Below are 24,115 nucleotides of genomic sequence, written 5' to 3'. Positions count from 1 at the left end.
CAGGTGGATGTGAATTTAGAATGGTCCTGCACCGGTCTTTTGTAACGTGTTAAAGAAGCATGAGATTCAGAGGATTTTTGCCGCTCATAATTAAGTCCATTTTGTATTCTTTGGGGAAAAACAAGTGAAATCTATTTTATTGGAATATTACAGGAGCTGTCATATTGTGATTGACATTATCAGTTTATTTGGATCTACCATACTTAGCAGTGTTCCTTCTGAAAGGCATTTTAAAACATGATTTTCATGCAACAGTCACCCATCAAATTTTACCGATTTATATTACATAATATTAACACTTCCATTTTATGTTTGTTACATCATTCCCTATACTTAGGGATCATCTCTAGCATGCAAACATTGAGATATTTTGATATTTTTATTTAAGGTAAAATTTGAATTTTTAAAGTGTCTTCAGCTTCATACCCACTGTTTTCCCATCCTACAAGACAAAATTCCATACAGCAAGCATAATGGCTCCAACTACCAGGAAGCTGGAAGGCATAAATTTCATGAATCACAGGTGGTAAAAATGTATAGCCAGACTCTACTTTCTTTTTTTCTTGGTCATCTTTCCCTCTTACCAGGAACGATGAATCCTTTCTTAACCCCTTGCTTTAGGTACTTATGTTTCTAATCTTGTTTCTCCCTTTTTTCCCTTTAATGTATCTGCGAAGGAAGAAGGAAGAAGTAAAGAAGAAGGACAAGAGGGAGGTAGAGGGAAAAAATAAGACCAATAAAAAGAAATTCTCTTCTAATAAGACAAATCCCTGTCTGTGCAGGCTTAATGCATTGTATCTCTTAGCGTAGTACACGTGCCTTTTCCTGTCTTCATCTGTAACCCATCCTATGATTCCACATAGTTCTAGAAGTGTTGGTAAAGTCCTATTTAGCCAGTTATTTCTTAATAGAATGGGACCCTTGCCTGTCCTTGTCCCCCATGGGGCCACTTAGTCTTTCTCTCCCTCCATCGAACTGTAAGTACTTGTAGATTAGAATCCTCCTTTTTCTCATCTTTCTTTTCTTTGCCTTCAAATAGTGGGGAGTAAGACCCTGAAGTCTCATGCTCCTCTTCATTTCTACAATCATTCCTCTATTTTTTGCTTTTCCCCTTCCTGTGTGCATATGAGCTAACAGTAGTGCTGATCCTACTGTAAAGTGTAAGTACTGTGGGAGGAGTGTTCTGAGACATTCTCTGCTTCTTTGAAGTCACTAGACTTGACTCATCTATCTCATCCTTGATTCAAAATCTTTGAATTTTTCTTTTTTTTTTTCTGATTAACTCTCAGCAGCTTTTAAGAAAAGCCTTTATCGATCAGTTTAAAACAGTGCTCTCTTTGTATGTCAGATGATGATTTTTATAAACTCTTAGAGCTGTTCTGGGGCTTCTCTGAAAAGAAACCTGTCCATTTAAGTCTTCTGTTTGATCTTTTTTCTGCTTCCAGGTTTTTGTGTGTTATCTTCCCCAACCATTTGGGGCTAAGTCTAGTTTTTAAACACTCTGGTTACAAATTATTTTAGGAATATCTGGTCTATTGACTACTTGCCACATTATCAGTGGATGTGTAGTTTTCTTATATGCACACAAACCTCTACGTGACTCTCAAAACACAAACTGGTCATGTGGGAAGCATGTAGTGGTAGAATGAAGGATACTGAGAAATGGATGTGTTCCAGCTCAGCCTGGTTTACCAGACTGTGTCTGTGTACGCTGTGCAAATCATCATACCATGATGTCCAGGTTGCCTTACTGTACATCCAAGTGAGATAAGAAGAGATTCTGCATGTGTCAGAAGGCTTTGTCATGAATGGATTGTTTTTTATGCTTATGCTCCAGCTGTTGATGAGATTAGCTCCTCAACTGGATAGCTAGAATATCAGAAGAAAAAAAAAAATTATATATATACTTATATATACACGTATACAGACACACACACACACACACACACACACACACACAAAATCTCCATGTGCTTATATGTATGTATACACACATGCATAAAAAATTCTGTTGATAAGATTTATAAAAAACAATGGCTGAAAAAGGGGAGTCAAAAGCCTGTAGCTTTTCTTTTCCTTTTCTCTCTCTTTTTTTTCTTGCTTGTTTTTGTTTCCTTTTCTTTAAGGATGTGAACTGAATTCATTGATAAGTATAATAACATTTATGGTCAGAAACTGAACTCTGGTCTGCTTTGGCTTCTTCAGTGCAATGCGAGGCTGCATCTAGTGCCTTCTCCATTGCATGTAGGGGTGAATCTTGATACCAGTCACCATTTTTGTAGGAAAAAAAAAAAAGCATCTGTCTCATCAGGTCAAATCATCTTTGTGCTTTCTGTATCACAGATAATATTGTCAAAAGACTGTCTCACCTGAGATGATTCAGCTGATTTTATTACTAGATAATCGTAACTTCCAGTGTCTCCTCTTCCACTACATGCCTTCTTCTTGACATCTCTTTTGTCACTTAGTCAATGTAAAAATCAATTTAAAAAATGGAACATAGCATCTTTAAGGATAATGCCTGTTTCTTTACGAAACTTTGAAATACTGCAGAACAAGATTTTCGTTACATTCCAGTGTTATGCCACGCATCTTATAAGTTAATTACTCTCCAGTGAGACCATCTCAACTGTAGATGATGATGGTAAATCAAAACCAGTGTTACCTAAGGGTAGGAATTATATCCTGAGTTTGCATAGGAGGTAATTCTGAATTGGGAAACTTTCATTATTTGAGAGAATAATGAAAGAAGAATAATGTTAAGAGAATGTGATGTTTAAATTTCTGTTCTTTGCTATTTCCTAATAGTTGATTTCGGTACAGAAGTTACGATGAATGATTAAAAAATAAATCAGAAGGTGAATTTTTCTTCCATGATCTGATGAACATTACAGGTTAGGAAGAGCAGGCTTAAGTCACGTATCTGAGTATTGCCTACTGTTCTGTCTAGTGGACTTCACAGCATCCTTTATGATTACAGAAGTCTTTTTGGTCTTTATGTGAAAGAAAGATGAGTGAAAGAAAGTTTTTTGAGTGAATATTTTCTTTTGTTTGCCATGCACTTAGGTAGTAGCAAGAAAGTTATGCCATATTTACAAATCTGAACATTTTTTTCTAAGATACATTCTCATTGATTTCTACCTCTACACAATTTTGTATAAAAAGAGCTGCTTTCTGATACTTGTGTTGTTGTAAAAAGAGGGCATCTCTGAATTATTTCCATTCCTACTTGTAGTATCATGCAAGTTTCCTCCTTTGGTGCTTTCCAGCATTGTATCTTTGTTCTCTGTTCTAGCAAAAGTAGCTTTTTTCATTTGTTATCATTTATTTTAGATACATGGATGTGTTTCCTGATCACTGAACTTCATCTGCTAGCTTTTTTAGTGAATTGTCTTCCAGATTATCTCAATCTGATTTGTCTCTAAAATGGTTCCATCACACAGCATTCAATGCAGTTGCTGACTAGTGGCTTGGTTTGGTGCATGATTACTGTGCAGAGGGACAAGTTTCCAGTCCAGCTGAAAAGGACTTGATAGTATGAAGTTACCGTAGAAAAAAATAAATCTTCTGAAAAACGAACTCGACAGACATCTCAGTTGGACTCAGTGAGCGAAAGCTTTTTGTACCAGAGCTGAAAATAGTACTTGCTTCCAAATTCACTGGAAGGCTCGAGAAATTTTTTTTATCCAGAATATTATGAATTACTAAAATAGCTGTAAGAGGGCTACTACCAGTTGAGCAGTGACAACTTCATTAAAATCTGTGCTGTTTGGTACTGGCATGGTTTTGTCAGCGTTTTAGAAAGCTGATACTTCCGTCAGAGTCCATCTGTCAAGAAGCAAGTACTTTTACAACACTCATCATGTTTGTAGCCACTTGCTGTATGGAATATTGTGTTGTAGGATGGGAAGAGAGAGAAGTATGACAAGGGAGAATTACGTGCTGGTAATTGTGTTTGTCGTTACCGTTCTACTTTTCCCATCCTACCTTCTTCCAGCCATCTCTTACAAAATCTTTGTCTTCCCTACACGTTTATGAATCTCTTCTGAGTCAGTTGCGTTTTTTGGTCTGCATTATAAGTGATTAGGCCTGGCTATCTATACCTCCTGCGATTCAGCATGTTTGCCTGCTAGCTTCCTGATAGGTGGAACTGTAATTTTTGCTGTGTGGGATCTTGTCTTATAGGGTTTTAATAGAAGAAGAAGGTCTACAACAACTATAATTACTGGTATGTAAGTTTCCTTTTTCTTTCATAAAAGGAAAAATAAGGATTTGATTGAGCCTCTTAATAGCTTAGGTAACCATGACTTCTCAAAGAAGAAAATATGTCATAGAATGGAAAGATCAGCCAAAGGCCTGTGCTAAAGGGAAATAATATATAATAACTAAATAATAATTAAAAAAAAAAAAACCCACAAAAATCTGAAATGAAAAAAAATTACTTTAAAAACAACCTTGCTGTTGCCATGCACATACAAAGAATTTCATATGTTCAACTTAGGATTTTTCCCCCTTTTTTTTTTGACAGTTGCTTTATAAAGATACTCTTAATTGCATAAAACAGAAGATAAATAGTTCTTTCTTCTAATTGTCTTTACTAGCTTTTCAATAGCACGCTTGTATTCTATTTCTTTTAATGGTTATGTGATGAAAATTTACCTGGAAGAAACAGAAATTCTAGGCAGAATTGGACAAGAGGTTTAAGGGCTTTCTGTAACCTGATTTTTTTTCCTGTTGCTTAATGGCAATAAACAGGTAATAAAATGTAGAGCATCATAGAACAGAAGAGCTAATTTGATATAAAATGTTTCACTTTTAATCACACAGGAACAAAGGTATGGTTATGCTACAAATAAGCTCCATAATTTCACTCCTTCTCATGTTTTTAAAGTCTTAGAATCATTCATGCAAAAAAAACTGGCAAAAGAGATGCTACAGGAGGTGGTGAAGTAGGAGAGGAGCCGCATTCTTTGGAAACATCGACACCAGGCCGCAAACGGAGACGAAAGGGTGGGGATAGTGATTATGATGATGATGACGATGATGATAGTGATGATCAGGCAGATGAGGATGATGAGGATGAAGAGGACAAAGAAGAGAAAAAAGGAAAGAAGGCAGAAGTTTGTGAGGATGAGGTGGGAGATTTTAAATATTGAAATGGAACTAACTGGTAAATTGAAACTTGCTTCTCTTCTGTTTCCCTGCAACATTAGGGTTCTCTGCACCACTTCCCCAAGGTCTTAGAATAAGAATGAAGGAAAAGTATTTTACATCCAATTTATTTAATTTTTTTTAGTAAATTGTTTTCAAGAGCGTATTTTTCTTTTCTTGATAGCTTTCTGCTTGTTTTGGCTTCATCTTAATTTTCTTGAAATTTTGGGAGTTTGCACAAGATCCTGAGAACCACAGCATTTTTAGCAAATTAGCATAAGCTGATGTTTCTATTAGTAGAGAATAAAGGTCATTTTTAATTAAAAAGACATGTGAAGTTGTATTTAACATTTGTCTATTAAAAAAACGTACCTGTGACGTTGCCATATGCCTTTTCATAACTTTTTCTAGGATAATGAATATTGAAGAAAGTACCTTTCAGTGCTCAGTTGTACCTGATACACAAGTTGATAATGTTTTTACTAGTCAGTATTGAATGAGATGCAGGAAGGATCATTGAACATTGTTATTTTGAGCTGAATTGTATCTACTGTAGACAAAATGAGTTTTTGTAGCATGCCATGGGCTCGTAACATTGACTGTAGAACTCCAGCTTTTCATGCCGCATGAAGAAAGGAGCAATACAAAATACCAGTAACTCTTTGAACAATGCATGCATGCAATGTGTGAACTCAAATTTTTGGAAACACTCTTCATTAGTGACCCAACTAGTTTCTAGAGTAGGAACAGCTCTTTTTGCTGCTCCTCTGGATTTGTTACAATTACTTTGTATGAGTTTAAGAAAATACCTTAGTGGTATAGCATAGTCTTCTTACAAAATAATATTTCAGAGTTTAAAATAGGTAATATCTAGGAATCTAATCCCACATCTTTCTACTCATCGTTTACCTTAAATGCACTCTTACAGTTTAGTACTCTGGAAGTCTTACAACTCCTCCAGAAAAAGTATTCCATTGCATTTGTGCTGTATGTAGTATTTTAGAAGGCTTCATTCTGATTCTCTAATTTTGGAGCCATGGAATATGAAACCATTGTCTTATGTTGTAAGTAATTGGGAGCACCTAAGATTATTATTATTTTTAAATTTCTCATTATCCCCAAAGATTTTCTTCAACTAAATAAAGCTCTTTCTAAAGGAAATAAATTGTATGTTTAACTACACTAAGAAGGATGAACCGTAGACATGGTGCATTCCTCTTCAAAAATCAGAAAGGATAATACTGGAACTCTTACAGTGATTTAAAGTGTCATTTGAAGTGGCCCTACAATTTCTTGTAGACATTGAAATAAATTACAAGTATGCTCTGATGAAAGACTGACTGATAAAACTCAACAGATTGTTGTTTCTTGCATGCAAAACTCTTGGAAATATACACAAATATTCAAAAAGCTTCCTGGAATATAAGACTAAATTCTGTAGTTGTTTATACACAAAGAGAATAATGTTTTTAGCCAATATTTTGTCACCGTCTTTCTCCTACATATGTATCTGTGATGCTGTTGAAAGATAGGTCTTTTTCCAGCCATTTTGTTCCTGGTCAAACACATTCAACAGGCAAATATTTGAACATTTTTACCCTTAGCATTTGCCTTTCACATTTGAAGGCTCATTTTCTGTTACGTCTTTTCTACTATAAAGTTAATAAGACATAGACTGATTTTATCCTGAGATGGTTTTGGTGTGACGACATGTTTGGTGATTATAGGATGATGGAGACCAGACAGCAAGTGTTGAAGAACTAGAGAAGCAGATTGAAAAACTGACAAAGGTGAGAGATCATCTTGGTTGCAATTCGTATTTGACTGTGGGATTTCAAGAGTTGAAATTACAAGCTATCGCCTTCAGTGCTCTCCCTTATTATAAATTTTAATCAGAATCAACTTTGACTTAATGAAAATACGAATGCTACAGCTGTTTATGGCACCTGAATTTTAGTCCATAAATATTTGTTGCATTAGTGGATTTCACACAATCAGTGATCAGAAAGCTGTTGATTATATCTTTCCACATCACAAGTTGTTGTTCAGATCTAATTGATATACTTCTGTCTGTTGATTTATAAAGTGATCATAAAGCTTTGTGTCCAAGAGACAGTGAGATTTTCTTTATACAAATGATGGCAGTTCTTATCCTTTCCTATGGTTGGCTAATTGTTGCAACTGTTCAAAACTGATGAACCTCAAGGAACTTTTGCTTCAGATTTCAAAAGAAGAAACAATGAAAGAGGAAGAGGAAACATAAATAAGAGTGTACTATAGGTCAGGCTCTAGTCATGGCCCATGTTTTTATTAAATAGTTTATTCTTTCTGTCAGGAAATCTGTCATTTAAAACTTTGTCTCCTGGTTTCTCTCACATCCAAATTACAAAAAATTAGCAGTCCAGAATTATACCTGTCTTCCAACAGTGCCAATTTAGCAGAGCAAAAAGTGAACAAAGGAACCAAAATTATTGGTAGCTCCCCTCAGACAACTCTTTCTGTTTGAATACTCTTTTATGAGCTGATTAAAGTATCTCATTAGTTTTCCATTGGGCTGCAGTGGCACTCGTTTGGCCGTGTTCAAGTGCTCTTTATACCATTTACTCCTTAATTGATAGAATTTCAGATGTTCCCTTGCAATGTATTCATTAATCATTTTCTTCTGTGAGAGCAAATGTTAAAAATGTCAGGTCCTAGCGTTGCAAAAATGTGCTTTTAAAGGAAAGCTGATACATATAAGACAAATCAGGAAGTGATTGAATTATTTTTTTCAAGGCATCTCTCCAAGTCAAATAATCAAGACAGCAATCATAAGTAAGAGTACCATATAATACACACAAAAAACCTTTAAAAGCGCCTCGATTAAGTCTTGAAATTCTGGTCACTGGTAACCAGAATAACCAGAATTTAATAAACTTTTAAAAACTTTTTTTTTTTTCACCTATACAATTGTAACACCTTCCTTTTTTTTTTTTTTTTTTTTTTTTTTTTTTTTTTTTAAATGTAAACAGCAACAAAGCCAGTACAGAAAGAAGTTATTTGAAGCCTCACATTGTTTGCGTTCAATGATGTTTGGTCAGGATCGTTACAGGCGCCGGTATTGGATTCTGCCCCAGTGTGGTGGCGTTTTTGTGGAAGGCATGGAAAGCGGCGAAGGTAAGAAACAGAATAACTCCATACCATTGCATGCCATGGCAAGGCAATAATTTTGTGTAGTGAGATCTTCAGGCTTCATCTTCAACCTGAGGCTGAACAGGTACTCAGTAGAAGTCTTCCATTCATATGATGCTTTCTGATACCATGTTTCTGGTTGGAAGACACTTAATATCTCTTGTGAAGTGAGGGTTAATATTTTGTAAATTTTCAGAAGTTGCAGTTACATATGTTATGCTTTTTCATATTTACCTGCATTTGGTATATTTTGTCTCTTTCTGAGCTATTTCTTATTTCTTTGACAGTTAACTCTGCATGTGAAAGCAAGATGTCATAGTAGAAATACTCATTTCTGTCGCTTTTTTGTGTGCAAATACACAGAATATTTTATGTTTGAAGATTTGATACATGTTTGTGCACTTGTTTGGTTTGGATACAGTTTTATTCCTACAAGCTTTATGATGCTGTATTCTGGGTTTGTAATTAAAACAGCGCAGGTAACACAGCAGTGTTATAGTTGTTGCTGAGCAGTGCTTATACAGAGTCAGGATCTGTTCCGTTCTTCAACCTGCCTGCCATCAAATAAGTTGGGGGTGCACAAGAAGAGGACAAAACTCTGTAGCTGGTACCCACTGTTGAAAGGCATGTTCCGTATTGTATAACATCATGCTGAACAACAAAACTGGGGAGAGTTGGGGGTGAGAAGTGAGCCAGCAGTTGTGCACTGCTTAGCTGCCTGCCGAGGTTAAACCACAGTGTTCTGATAAAATAAATGTGAAAATTATTTTTCACACTGAGAAGTACTGAAGACTTTTAAATCACCAGTGCAACTTGATATCTTTATTTTGCTCACTTACATTTCTTCTAAACTAGTAAATAGTAAACTTACTTTATTTAAATATTTGAATGTAATTTTCTGTTCTTCACACAAGTATACCATGATTAATTGAATCTTCTCACATTTTCAATGGATAGATGCAGAAATTCTGCTATTACCAGATCTTTTTCTGCATATTAGAATTTATAAATTTGAGCAGTTCTTATTTTTTGATCACGGAAAAATCTTTTCAAGTTCTGATACAGATGAAGCATAAGCCCATTATTCTTTTTTTTCCCCTGAAATAATTAAAAAAAAAAAAAACCCAAACCCAACAACTCCGATGCGCATGAGAAATGCATGTTCTCAGGGGTATTGCATCATTCTGGAGAGGTACCTAATTAAAACAGCTAATTAAACCACCTAATTAAAAATTAGAACGTCCATGATTTTGAGTCCTCTTTTAGACTCCACATGAACCACAGAACTTGTCCTAAACCTAATCCTAATCTTCAAGTTGTCTTTTTTTGTTTTAATGAGTAGCATAAGGAAATAGTTCTGTCTCCTGCCCTGCGTAATTTATTGGACCTGTTTTTACCCATGATCGACTGGGTACAAAAAGTAACCTATCAGATATTGTGCCACTTGCATTCCTGTTGTCCACCTGTTGTATTATAGTTTAATGAAACGAAGCCACAAATGCTTCAGCAGTCCTACATGAAGAAAAACACTGAAGTGCAACTGCCTGTCTTACTGTAGTTTGGAAAAAGCACAAAATCTTTAGCCAAGAGCTGTAGTGCATATCTTTATATTTTTAGTTCAGTCCCCCTGAATAACCAAATGCAGTATTCTTAATTTCTGAACTACTCCCTCATTCTTCCATGTCTTTGCTTTCGAATTCAGTACTTTCTGTAGTTTATCCACTCCTAATTCCTTTTGTTTAAACACTTGAAACATGAGACAACTGCCAGTTAAAAATAAAAAATATTCCCTTTTCTCTTGCATAGTTCTTTTGATTATACTAGTATTCACATTGTTGTATCTCGATGTATACTGCAAGTATTTTCAAGTATTAATTAGAGGAAATATTTTCTTTAACTACTTGTCTTCATAGGAATTATGATTTCCAAGAATGAACAAGCAAATTTTATGGATATTCTGGCCATTAACCATAAGCAAGACCATTGTTTATTTGTGGTTTTGTTTTCTGATGAAAATAAGTTTAAAAGTTAGTGTTGAACTCTCTAACTCCTTGCCCCTATTCTGTCTTTTTTCTATCCTTCAAAAAAAAGTTTCTTAAGCTGAAACATTAATAGAAGAGAGATGGTTAAGAAAGACTAGAAGAGAAAAGAAAACAGAAAAAAATGGTTTTCTTGTGCATTAAAAATATGTCTTCTCCACCTGGAATATTTTCAGAAACTGGCATTTATTACCAACTTCTGACTGCATTGTCTGATCACATCTGCCTGTTTTCTGTGTGTAGGCTGTCTGTCATACTGGGTAGTTCTTCAGACTGTCAAGAATGTTGACATTACACTTCACAGTCTTAGTTGGTAATGATTTTTATGTAAAGGGGTGAAATGTTTAATGTTGTGCTTCAATATTTTGAGAATATTTGATTTCATACTAGGAATAATGGTACTTGGTTTAGTAGCTGGCTGTCAGTTTAATAAAATGGTCTCTTGCAAAAATGAACTTAAAGGCTCCGTTGTACCCAGCTGATGTAAGAGTATGGATGGCTGGATAAAGCAAATTGAGAAGAAAGAAAACCACCAAAAATACATATTTCAAAGATCTTTTGCTGGCAAACTGTTGCAGACACTAATATATCTTAAGGAAAAATACTACAGCTTTGTCGACTACACTGATGCTATTTTTACTTCAGGTGTTGGGGAATCTGTGTGTGCTTTTATATTTGCTTTGTTGTGGAAAGCGAGAAGTAATTTTGTTTATATAAAATAAATTTAATATGGAAGGAGGCAAAAAAAAAAAGTTGTTGCTCATCTGAGATGATAAAAATGATCTAAATTAGTTGGTCTGTTTCGTTTCATCTATGGTTTCTGTGCTTCTTTAGGTCTAGAAGAAATTGCAAAAGAAAAAGAGAAGTTAAAAAATGTAGAAAGCATGCATATAAAAGAAGAGATATTTGAGATATCAGAAGAAAAAATAAGCTGTTTAAATACAACTCACTGTGAGCAAAAGGAAGATCTGAAAGAAAGGGACAGCACTAATTTGTTTTTACAAAAGCCTGGGTCATTTTCAAAACTAAGCAAACTGTTAGAGGTTGCAAAAATGCCACCTGAGTCTGATGTTACACCCCAAAAACCTAATAGTGGTGCAGCAAATGGTTGCACTCCATCTTATCAAAATACCTCCCAAAACTCTCTGTGCAGTCTTCAACCCAGCGTATCACAAAGCAGCAACGAGAAGTCCGATTCTAATAACCTTTTCAGTCCTGTTGCAAGCGGGACAGGAAAGTTTTATAGTTCTCCATTAATTCCAAGTGATCAGTTGTTAAAGCCTCTTACTGAGAAGAACAGACAATGGTTCAGCCTTTTGCCAAGAGTACCCTGTGATGACATGTCAGTTACCCATGTAGATACACCACCTACTGCAACTTCACTTACTCCTCAGTCACATCCACCATCAAAATCGCCTTCACCTGTTCCATCACCTCTTCTGGGCTCAACCTCTGCACAGAGTCCGATGGGATTAAGTCCTTTTGCATTGCCACCACTGCAGGTAAATAAATAATTGTTTTAAGTAGTATTAATTCACCATGCTTATTTGGCAGAATTTATTTTGAGTCAAATTGTTTCACAGATGTGGTATCATATCATTGTTTTCATTTATTTTATTCTTTCCTGTTTCTAAACGTTAATAGTAGTTCCATGTAAAAGAGATAATACTAGAATTTTTTTATTTAAAAAAAAAATAGGTAAACCAATGTCTGACGTTTTGTATATTTATTTTAGTAATTAGATTTTGCTTTCAAGGGTTTTGGCTATTGTATTGAGAAACAGATTTCAGAAATTTGACTCTGCTCTCAAGTGATACTGTTCCTTAAGCAATCACAGTTTCTAATAGGAATTACTGCATAGTTGTTATATGACTGTTCCCTGAACAGCCTGAAGTACTGAGCAAGTAAAGGTGCCCATTTAGTTTTGATTGCTGCTTGAAAATTAACATCCTAATGATAACTCTGGTTTCTTGGTAGTACTGAACAATAGCAGTTGCGATAGTGTTAAAAATGTTTTCTCTGTAGCAGATGAAGCCTGGACTACCTGTCATGGGACTTCAGTTTTGTGGATGGCCTACAGGAGTTCTTACTTCAAATGTTCAATTTTCATCTCCTTTACCTACTATTGGATCAGGGTTGGGGTTACCAGAAGGGAACAGTAACTCATTCTTGACATCTAGTGTTCCTACAAGTAAAAGTGAATCACCAGCACTGCAGACTGAGAAAACAGCTTCTGCCACCTGTGCAGCCGTGGAAGTGGCCAAGCCAGTAGATCACCCAAACCCAAAACCAATACCAGAAGGTAAGAATGGGCAATCAGGTGGGACTGTCTGGATAATTTCTAGTGCTGCTATGCTGTTACAGTTTATTTTTTCTAATTTCTCTAATCTGATTGTAATTGTGAAAAAAAACTTGTTAAGTTTGTATGTTTGTCTTGCTTTAGAAATGCAGTATGGGTGGTGGAGGATTACTGATCCTGAAGACCTAAAGTCTTTGCATAAAGTGCTGCATCTCAGGGGAATAAGAGAAAAAGCCTTACAAAAACAAATACAGAAACACATGGACTATATCACTCTGGTCTGCATCAAAAATAAGGATGGTAGGTAATCGATATTTTTGTTACACATGGTATTATATATATAATAATGCTGACTGAGATCTCTCCAGGATGTGTTTGGATACAGAGGTGGTTATAGTAGCCTGAAAAAAGTAAAAGGTCGCATAGTTGCCTTTTTACCAGCCTTATTCTGGGAAGTTAGTGTTGGAGAAACCTTCTTTAATACAGATTCTCTGTTGGTTTAAGTGTCGATAACTTTTCAAGCATTTTCTGTCTCTGTAACAACATAGCTCAGTCTTCCCTTTCCCTTGCCTTTAAATTGCAAGCTTGAAATCCTACAGAATTGGTGGTCGTATTGGATATCTTAAGAGCCGTACACTTCTTTAACAATTCTTCAGCAATTAATTGGACTGACAGGTAAAACAGCTTGAATTTACTTGGAGAAGTTGTAATAATTTAACGAAATATGATTCTCAAATGCAGTTGCAATTATTGATATCAATGAAAATGAAGATAACCAGGTAACTCGAGATGTTGTGGAAAACTGGTCAGTAGAAGAACAAGCAATGGAGGTGGACCTTGCTATTCTTCAGCAGGTGGAAGATCTAGAGAGGAGAGTTGCATCAGCTAGTTTGCAAGTTAAGGTAAAACTAACTTTTAGTAAAATTTCTCTTTTAAAATAATGTTGCTGAAGTAGGAAGAATGTAAAGTAGATAGTAGCAGTCCTTTTGCTGTTGGTAAGTGCCTTCTCATTCATCTGTAATTTTCAACAAATAAAACAAATCCACTGCAGCACTGTCATGGATATCTGTTTCAGGTATTTCCTTCAGTTGTATCTTCAGCTAAAGGTGAGCAGAATAACAGCTCCTCAGGAGTTGTTTGACAGGGTGCAAAATCACACACATTTTGTTAACCTTCCATGAATGCCCAGATTTCATTTCATGTAGATGACTTAATTTTAGTGGGGTTTGCCACTATTCTGTCTGGTTTGGGTTCTGCCAGTAACTGAATAGTGATACCAAACTAAGTATATTTGGTTGAAGTATGAATGTACTATTCCGGATGCAGTATGTTCTACGAGTAGATGTCATTTCTCTGTGACCAGTCGATACTGTCTTCTGAGACAATGAAATAGACCTATTCTGATGTCTTCACTGATAGAATAGGATACTTCAAAATAAGATAAGAATGCAGAATGTTGCAGAAAACTCACTTCAGAAAGTCTGGTAATGCTTATATATTTTTGATTGATTGTTTTAGTTCTCTGGAGATTTTGGAAAATGTCTCTACAGATGGATTACACGTTACCAAGATGTACTGGAAACAGCACTTCAATTATTTGTTCTGATTCTGTAGAACAGTTCCTCTATTCAAACGCTAAGTTAAATAGCAACCAATAAATGCACAAACCTTTCTATTAACATAGGGCTGGCTGTGTCCTGAACCTGCATCAGAAAGAGAAGACTTGGTATATCATGAACATAAGTCAATTATTAGATTGCACAAGAAGCACGATGGAGATAGTGCTGGAGGCGGAGAAGGCAGTACCAGCTCTCTAGAGCGGAAGAGTGACAACCCTCTAGATATAGCTGTAACCAGGCTTGCTGACTTGGAGCGGAACATAGAGCGAAGGTATCTGAAGAGCCCCTTAAGTACCACCATTCAGATCAAACTGGATAATGTGGGCACAGTTACTGTCCCTGCTCCTGCACCATCCATTAGTGGTGATGGTGACGGGTAGGTTTTTGAGATTAACTTGAAAAATTATTGTGCTTCTTTGCTAATTGGAGCCTATTTTCTATTGCTTGTTATCTATGTACTTTCTTGTATGTCTGTGATCCATATGGATCATGTTATTCTGCATGGTGCTTCATAAAGATTTTTTGTTATGTTCGTTGATAATGCAAAGTTATCTTACATTTAACTGGATGTGACTAAGCTTTGAGGCTCGTAGCCACAGTCTGTGCACTACATCAAATTTAGTTGCTTATACCTTATACTTATTGGCTGTGTACGTTTTGTCATTGCTTGGCTTTCAGTGTGATAATGCTTGTTCCACGTTCAGATATCAGCAAACGCGGATGTGACCTACCTAATTTCTCTATATTTCAATGCAGAACTGAAGAGGATATTGCTCCAGGGCTAAGGGTATGGAGAAAGGCGTTGTCAGAAGCACGAAGTGCTGCACAGGTAGCTCTGTGCATTCAGCAATTACAGAAATCGATAGCATGGGAAAAATCTATTATGAAAGTTGTAAGTGCTTTTTATTAAGAAAAAATATTGTAACTGAACTAGTTTTGCTATATCCTGGTTTCACACTTTAGGTACTTTAAGAGAACATGATTTATAATATATTTTTTATTACTGCCTATAAAACTTAAATATTAACTGTACATTGTGCACAGATGAGTATAAATATACTGGAAAGGATTATTCCCTTGCTAAATCCAGTATCATGAAAATTTTAAGATGAAAAGCCCTCGTAATTGTTTGCTCTATGTGAGATAGTAATTACTCCTTATAATTAACATACCAGTAAATAGTAACTTATGGCTTCATCTGATGGAAGGTACTGTATTTAGTGGAGTATTTCTTACCTCATCTGTGACATAAGCTTTATGGTGATTCAGCATCTCATATTATCCCAATTCAGGACTTCATTTTTGTTCCCACATAGCCTTTAGATTAGCTCCTCACGTACTTTATATATTCCTTGTTATTGCTAGACTCTGACATAAAGTGGAAAAAAAAAATTGAAGTGAATTGTTTGAAAGGGAACTGTAATTTAGGTACCATTCTCATGTTTCAAAGCTTACAAATTGAACTGAGTCCATTTTTCATGGGTTGTAGTACTGCCAAATATGTCGAAAGGGAGATAATGAGGAACTGCTGCTGCTTTGTGATGGTTGCGATAAAGGCTGTCATACCTACTGCCACAGACCCAAGATCACTACCATACCAGATGGAGACTGGTTTTGTCCTGCCTGCATAGCAAAGGTAATGCTAACCATAAGTCAGAGTGACATACAGTGCTCTTCTCGTAGATGCTAGAATGATATGTCTGTCAGTGCTTTTTTTTTAAATAAAAAATAAAAAAAATGATTTGTATGTTTTATGTTGGATGGCAATTAAATCGTATGAGATGAATTGTTTTATTTAACTTGGATTTCATTGGCAGTAAAAGTTTGTCTTAAACTTTAATTTTTAATGTAAATATATCCATAATTTTCTTCCTGATTCAACATCATTGCTTTTTCTTTATTTTATAATACTTCTCAGTATTTGTCTTTAGAGCTTCATTGTTAAGAGTTGATGGACAATGTCTTGTTTGAAAAGAAAAATCAGAGAAAAATACATAGTAAATCACTGTCTTCTTTTACAGCATAGATTAGTTTTACTTTTTTGATACAGCACAGTGTATTTGAGAGAGTCTTCGAGTATTTTTTTCCTCAAATAAAAATAGTCTGAAGAGAACAATAGGATAGTTCTATCTAAATGACTCAAAACAGGAAATATTACTAGATATCCACATTTTCTCTAGTCTGTATGTAGACCTAAAATTAACACAGTTTTTCATTTGTGAATACTGTAACTTTCAACTACAGTACTCAGTGTTGTACATTTCTCATATATTGTCAATATGATCCTTTTTGGGTGCATCTTTGACAAAGTAATAAGGAAAGTGCATTGTTTATTAAACAACATGCAGCACAAGTGATGAAAATAGGTCACTGTTGGGAATTCACTGTATAGTAGAGGTAAACTCAGGCTTTAACCTTTTCCTGTAGTTATCAAGAAATCATTACAACTTAGCTTGTTTTAAGGATAGAAATTATCTCATCGTGCTATAACTTACTCTGTTGCTTCTGGGTTTATTTTTTTCTCCTGTTTTCCTTTAAATTAGTTGTATTTCTAGTGTGACAGAATAACATTTCTCTGAGGCATTTCTTTTGTCACAGATTTGGCTGGAAGTTGGAAATTTGAAGATATAAGAAATCCAAAGTATAATTCTATCAGAATTTCAATATCTGTTGAGTAGTGATTCAAAATTCTGTTAAACAGAAAAACAATTTTACAGATAAAAACTGTGTTGTCCTAATTAATCTCAACTTGGATTTTTTTCTTGCCTAAAATAAGGCTGTCAACCACCTGCCATTTTCCAGATAGTAGAGAATATTTCTTTATTAATCCTTAGGCCTATTTCCTAATAGACCTTAGATATTCAAAAATGATTTGTTCTCGTTGGTTGACATTGCATTTTTATTCAGATGGCCAATAGCCAGCATTGCTCTTTTTTTCCCTTTACAAACTGATACACTTGGCTGTTACTCTAACCTTGGACAAAGAACATAGATGTGATACTGAATGGCTTTAATAGAGTACATTTATTTCCATAACATTCTGATGTGTTCAGTATTAAGCAAAACTAGGTCTATACACAGCATACATTTTCCACATTACAAATCAGATGACAAATTAATTGTAAACTGACCACATTTCTTGTCACACTAGCTACAATCAGATCCAGAATGCTTAGGAAAGTCATTTATAAAATTCATGAAATTAAGTAACTTCTAATCAAAAGTATAGGTGGGTCTTTTCAATAGGATTGTGTGTTTGACATTATGTTCTAATGATTTGAGTGATGTCTTCAAATAGTGTCGTCTTATGATGCTGTTAATGACCATAACTCCTATTCTCTACATCTTAAATGCATTCTTAGTTTCACCTTATTGTCTATAAATATATTTCTATTTCATTAAATAATAATCCTCATTTCCAGGTTGTACCTTTGTTGTGATTTTGTACTCCTAGGTCTTATTGTATTTGTTCTGTGTTTAGGCTATTTATATCTTTCATATCTAGCTTTTATTTACATCAGTTGATCCCTTCACTGTCTTGGCTTCTTTAAAAGCTCTTTTCTATATCTTGCAAATAATACAGTTGCTTGTAAATGGATGTAGAATTCCAATTGTGGTTATTTCAGTCTTTTGAGAATGGACAAATAGAAGGGTTGCTCCAGCAATAATGCCTCCTTGTTTACGATGTTGTGCCATGACATCAGAGGCGGATGTTGGTGTTACGGTAGTAGAAGTTGACACTTCCTGCCAATATTCCATGACGTTTCATCACCGTGCAGTAGATGGCCACAGGGGGCTGTCTGACAAAATGGTGTCTGACATGGAAGTGCGTGTGAAGCAAAGATATGGAATTGAATACCTTCATGCAGAAATAGTGGCGCCCGTTGACATTCATCGACGCTTGAGTGTTTGTGGAGAGCAAGCAGTGGATATCAGCACAGTGAGGCAGTGGGTAGTGGACTTCAGCAATGGCAACAGCAGTCACCTCTGCTGATGCATATTTTTATGAGCACAGCATGCAGGCTGTTGTTAATTGCTGGCAAAAATGCATAGCAGATGGTGGTGACTGTGCTGAAAAATGGTGCTGTGTAGCTCTATCAAACAGTGCTGTTGTGCTCTTAGAAACGGTTACGGTTTCTGAGGAAATAAATAGGAGGCATCACTTTCAGAGTGACCTATCTGTACTGTACCTAAAACTAGGCCATCCTGGTTTGCTGGCAGGTATTGTCATACCAGCCTGAAGGTCAGGTGCTTTTACATTGTCACAAGTTGGGAACCTAAACCACTAGTCACAGGGATTTCTGCAGCCTTACCTTTACAGAAGAGCAAAAAGTGACTAAATGCTGACATGTTATAGTTTTTTTTGGTGACTGTTTGATCTTCACTGCTGTCTATCCATAGTAACTGATCTCTGTAATTTCTTGGTTATTGCTTATTCCTTTTTATTTTCAGGCAAGTGGTCAATCTCTAAAATTAAAAAAACTTCAAATAAAAGGAAAAAAAAGTAATGAACAAAAGAGAGGCAGGAAATTACCAGGAGATACAGAAGATGAAGACTCTGCGACTACTAGCGCCTCATTAAAAAGAGGAAAAACAGACCCTAAGAAAAGGAAAATGGATGAAAGTGTTTCTGTAAGCCAAGGAAAGCAAGAAAATTTCACTGCTATAAAGAAACCTAAAAGAGATGATTCCAAGGACCTGGCTATATGCAGGTATGAACTACCTTCTTGTAAAGTGACTAATTCTAAACCTTGGTATGTGTTGTAGGAGCAGGTAGTGCCTCGTTAAACATAACTGTTTTTGGGGAACAAGAACTGTTCTCTGTTATGCATCTCCACAAGGGTTGTGGTGATTTGACTGTGGCTGTAAAAGATTTTGTGTGCTTTCAGGGAGTAATTGCCTTGTTTGGCAATGGAAGGTACTTAGTCACAGAGTGTGGTATGTGAAATGTACTCCTCCGTGCCCTTCCAAGAGTAGGAGAAACCCTGAGCTGTGGTGCTGATGGCTTTCTGAAGTGTAGTTGTTGCATTACAGAGATGGTAATAGGAAAGCGTCATCTTCTGCAGTGTCTCTGTGGTTTTTGGAGAGCTAGTATCAGTAACTGTTTTACTAGCTTGCACATCATTTATGATGAAATATTTCTGCAACTTCAATACTTTGAACCTCATCTTGTGTAAGTATCTTTGGAGAGAACTAAGTGCTACTCCGAATAGTCAGTCTTCTATCTTTATTGAGGCTGTTTTCTGCCTTACACAGGGCACAGATTGTATAAGTGCTTTCCTTTTGTAGGGTGAAAAGGTTCACAATATACGATGAGTTTATGTAACAGTGAACAACTTTTCTGATTATGCAAAGTTTAAAATTTCTTATTTAAATCCTTATTTTATTCAGCATGATTCTCTCAGAATTGGAAACTCATGAGGATGCTTGGCCTTTCTTACTTCCTGTAAACTTGAAACTTGTTCCCGGTTATAAGAAAGTTATTAAAAAGCCTATGGACTTTTCCACCATTAGAGACAAGCTAACTAGTGGACAGTAAGTAAACTTATGGTAAATGTTATTTACCCTGAGATTTCAATGCTCCACGTGTGCTTATTGAGAATTGAGAGTTGAGGAATGTACTGCATTTCTTTTTAACAGTTGCCTTGTGTACTGGAACACTATTTCAGGATAAGAAAAAGAGTAAAGAAAGACAAAGTAATGGGATTAATCCAGGCAGCCCTCATTTTCTGGGTAAATGCAGCTATACTCAGCACTTCCTTTGAAAGGACTTGAGACCAAGAAAAAAAATGAATAAGTGGAAAATACCAATAGTATTTTAACTAGAAAACTGTTGAAGCGAAAAGGCAAGCTAATAAAAAGTTACCCAGTTCAGTCTTGAAATTTTATCTTAAATTTTCTTTTTAGGAAAGTAACAAAAACAGTATTGAAAAAGAATTTGCTTGTGCTGGGGTTTCCTGAAAATACTAAAATTCGATAAATTTAATTTATTCATTGAACATTCATTGTGTGTTCTGTAACCGGTTGTAAATTGTTAGGAGAGTTCCTTGTTGTGTACCTTTTCCCCTTTGATTTTAACTGTTCCAGAAATGATTCACCTTTTTCTTTTTTCAGGTACCCTAATGTTGAAGCGTTTTCGCTAGATGTCAGGCTTGTTTTTGACAACTGTGAAACCTTTAATGAAGATGATTCTGACATAGGCAGGGCTGGCCACAACATGAGGAAATATTTTGAAAAGAAATGGACAGAGATTTTCAAATTGAGCTGAAGTTACCAGAACTCATTTTTCCCCTTAAATGAGGACTGATAAGACCAGCAATGTGAACATGAAAGTGCAAGGCTCCTGCGTAACTAATGACTGTTCTTCTTCCTTAGAAGTATCACAAAAAAGTGATATTAGTTCTAAAGGCTTCACTCCTACAGCAACCATGGCCCCTTGGTTCTTGGTTTGTATGTTTTAACAAACTAATTTAGGTAGAACAGGGAAGCACACCCAAAGAATTTCAAAGAAAGGGGTGTTATAGTGCAATAGCAATTTAAAATATATCAAAACGCACTGAATATTCAACCACCAGAGCTCTACTCGGGAAAATGGTTCTTTTTCCCTTCCAATAAATATCTATTTTTCATTTTTTTACTTTGTAGTTTATTTTTTAGTGAATGTATTTAATTTTATGAATTATTTATGATTATACAGCATCCAGAATCTTCGTTTTCTGTGAAAAGGAAGAATTAGAAAATTGCTTTAAATCTTGAAAATACAACAAGGAATGTTTTAAAATGTAAAACAAAGCCAAGTAAAACTGTTTACACTGATGTGCTGTAAAAGCACTAAAAATAAACTTTACTGTAGAGTTACAAGTACATTTATATATATGTTGCTGCATCACTTGTGTAGTTAAATTGTATTTCAAGACAGTGAAGAAAAATTGAGACTTGTATATACTGTTCATTATTGTTTATATTAAGTCTTGTTTTAAATATGTATGATGTGTACATATTGTTTGCAGATATTATTGTTTATGCCTTAGGAAGACAGTAGCATTTTATTTTAGTCTTAAGGTAACTATAGCTATATGGCTTGTACAGTAATTATCCTCTACCAACACTGTGGAGTCTCCTTAATCTTGGTAGTGCCTGCCTTTAAAAACAGGGTGTAGGGGATATTAGTTTTCCATTTTTCTATTTTGTTACATAATTTCAAGCCACCACAGCCTCAATTTCAAGTATGATCATTTGTATCCACATGGAATAAAATTGTGACAATTTCCTAGCGCACACAGTATTTTTTCATAGAAACATTTTCCTCCATTTGCCTTGCCACAGAAATAACAACAAAACAAAACAAAACAAAAACAAAAAAAAACAAAAACAGACAAAAAAAAGACATTTGTAACCACTGTGTTTTATCTACTGTGTGTTGTGGTGGCCTGTTGGGGCAGATAGAGGTGGGGGTTTGGGGGTTTTTATTTTTATTTTATTTTCTTTTTTTGTACTAATGTAAGAGTACTTGAAGCTTTATTTAAAAGAAATGTTGTGGAAAGGTAGCATTCTTTTTCTTTTTTCTTTTTTTTTAGGAGTGTTATTTTTCACTAGTATGTGTGGCACGGATACAATAAAAGATTGTTTTGCAAACCACATTTTCTTGGCAATTTTAATACTTGAGCTCTTGTGTACAGGAATATTTCCAATAACATATTTTGAGTCTTGCACTTACGTTCTTATGATGCATCTAATTCTCCTGGCCTTTTTAGTGGTACCTCCAAGCAATTGCCAAGCAGTCAGAGGAGCACTTTTACCACCTCCCTGAATATGTGTGGACAACATTGGTTAAGGCTTTAGAGGTGTAGCCATTTTGCTTCCCAGTACTGGTATTAACATTACAACAGTAATTACATACTGTAATAATATTTCTTAAAAAGTAATGACCATGTATGTTTTGGTTTGTTTTTGTTAGCTTTTTTTTTTTCCGTCTGTAGGTGAGGACATGGGTCGTAACCATTGCCCTGACTGAAGAAAATAGATTTATTTGGAATGCCATGTTTGAGGCTTAGTCTTGTTTTATTACATTTATTTGCCATTATATTCCCTCCCTCTGCTGACTAATAACATTAAGTGCCAGTTTTTTAACAATTTTGTGTATGTTCTGTTCCCCTCTGCAGAACACCTTGTTGAATGTTACTTGAAGTCTTGCGAGGAGAACTGGCATAACCTAGAATAAAAGAATCAGGTGTGGGTGTCAGGCAGCCTTGCAGTCTAACATTAGCTCCACCAACTGCTTAATAGCTTTTAACTTCTTCATAATGTTTCTGAACGCTTCTGTAAAAAGCTTTGCTGGTATGTTCCATAGATATGAAGAGTAATCCATGTTTTGAACATATAACAGTAGGCTTGTGTGTTTTGAAATGCTTAGATCATTGGCAAATGCATGACTTTGATGTAAGACAATTGTTTTCGTTTTTCTCAGGTTCTATACTTTATCCTCCCTAGTAGATCTGAGTTTTCTGAGAAGTTAACAGTATTAATGCTGATGTTATGCACACAGCTGCGTTTTTCAGCCTGTCTCCTGATTAGCTGTGCAGCTGGTAAAGTTAGGAACTTACCACTATGACAGTGGGACATGCTTCACCTCTCTTAACATTGGTACATTACCAGTGTATTGCTTTGCTCACTGGTGGAGTGTTTTTGGTTCCAATAAAATTAACTTTGCAGAAATTATTACATTTGAAAAGTGAGTCTGAAATGTAAGTACACTGTCATATCTTCATAGAACAGAACAGAGATTTGCTTAACTGCTGGAGAAAAATCTTCAGTTTTTCTTAACTGCTAACATTCTGTCCTCTTAGTGTTCCCATCTCTCAGTTTTCTTAGAGGACAGTACGAATGCACTTACTTCCTTTCTGAACAAGGTAAGCTGATCTTAATTTGTGGAGTTCACTGACAAACTTTAAAACTTTTAAAATAGCATTTGTGATGGTCAGTGAGGAGTTCTCTGTTTATCACTTTGCATTCTGTTTTGTCTCTTTGATATCTCTTTCAAACACATTAGATGACACACAGGCAGCTGGAAATTAAAAGTTGTCTCTGACAAAACATGTCTTTAAAAAGAGGTCTAAACCTTACATCTTTTCATATAATGTATGTAATTTCATAATGACAGTTGGTTATCTGAGCACCTCTACGCTTCAGTGAGTGGGCACAGAAATCCCAAGAACAGCAGTTTTATATAAAATGCTGAATTTGATCTAGAGGATGTTGTTTGCTCAGTGCACGTCAAATTGTCCCTAGATGCTTTAGATTTACCACAACGTGCCTGCAAACTGAGGACTAAAGGCTGAAATCTGGAACAACCTAGTTAGACTATTTGACTTTGTGACTTTTCTATAGCTCTCCACGGTAATCCTTTTTTTTTTCCATAGTCGGTACGTACACTCAAAACAGATAATGTGATCTTTAATTACACAAATTCCTGCTGCCTGCACTGCCCGAACTAACCACGGTTAGCAGAACTGAGTAGCCGCAGTTTGGCGCAGTGAGTCAGTTCTGCTTTCCCAGCTGTGAAATACGGACCTGTTTAAGAAGCCTGCGGCGTTCGTGACGAGCCGTTACTCTTCTGCGAGGCCGACAGCTGACAAAACAAACAGCCCGCGTTTGCTTGAAGCCCGCTGCCCTCAGCGGGGCGGCTCAGCGGCCGGGCGGGAGCGCCCCGGGGGAGGCGCGCAGGGCGGGGCGCTGAGCGCAGCTGCGGTGCGCCGCTCATAAAGCCGGTCAGGGAGCGAGGCAACTCCAGCAGGTGAGCGGCGACGTGAACTTCTCCGTGTGAGGCGCGGGCAGCG

General features: G+C 35.9%; 1 protein-coding gene and 1 long non-coding RNA gene across 11 annotated transcripts in view; one reads left to right on the top strand and one right to left on the bottom strand.

Annotated features, from left to right (window-relative positions):
• BAZ2B (bromodomain adjacent to zinc finger domain 2B) overlaps positions 1-21,919 on the top strand; it is a 100,182-nt gene extending 78,263 nt beyond the window's left edge. For 7 of the 10 annotated variants that reach the window (XM_085228077.1, XM_085228075.1, XM_085228073.1 and 4 more), the window contains 13 exons: positions 4,892-5,135; positions 6,879-6,941; positions 8,163-8,307; positions 11,196-11,863; positions 12,387-12,663; positions 12,805-12,960; positions 13,402-13,562; positions 14,345-14,655; positions 15,036-15,171; positions 15,769-15,915; positions 18,732-18,991; positions 19,671-19,814; positions 20,394-21,919. In XM_085228077.1, coding sequence (XP_085084203.1) covers positions 4,892-5,135; positions 6,879-6,941; positions 8,163-8,307; positions 11,196-11,863; positions 12,387-12,663; positions 12,805-12,960; positions 13,402-13,562; positions 14,345-14,655; positions 15,036-15,171; positions 15,769-15,915; positions 18,732-18,991; positions 19,671-19,814; positions 20,394-20,547 — 2,866 coding nt within the window. In that variant the 3' untranslated portion in view covers positions 20,548-21,919. The remainder of the gene's footprint in view (positions 1-4,891; positions 5,136-6,878; positions 6,942-8,162; positions 8,308-11,195; positions 11,864-12,386; positions 12,664-12,804; positions 12,961-13,401; positions 13,563-14,344; positions 14,656-15,035; positions 15,172-15,768; positions 15,916-18,731; positions 18,992-19,670; positions 19,815-20,393) is intronic. The other 3 variants (XM_085228076.1, XM_085228069.1, XM_085228074.1) reach the window with 3 other exon arrangements.
• On the bottom strand, positions 117-23,990 carry LOC116216833 (uncharacterized). The gene is made up of 2 exons (XR_014884362.1): positions 23,850-23,990; positions 117-19,939 (listed from the first exon to the last, which is right to left on the bottom strand). It is a non-coding gene; the product is annotated as an uncharacterized LOC116216833 (long non-coding RNA).
• Positions 23,991-24,115: the final 125 nt, after the last annotated feature.

The sequence above is a fragment of the Meleagris gallopavo genome, chromosome 7 (assembly GCF_905368555.1).
Source record: "Meleagris gallopavo chromosome 7, MGAL_WU_HG_1.1, whole genome shotgun sequence".
Lineage (NCBI taxonomy): Eukaryota > Metazoa > Chordata > Aves > Galliformes > Phasianidae > Meleagris > Meleagris gallopavo.
The sequence above is the reverse complement of the archived record's forward strand: the minus strand, read 5'-3'. Positions and strand labels throughout refer to the sequence as shown.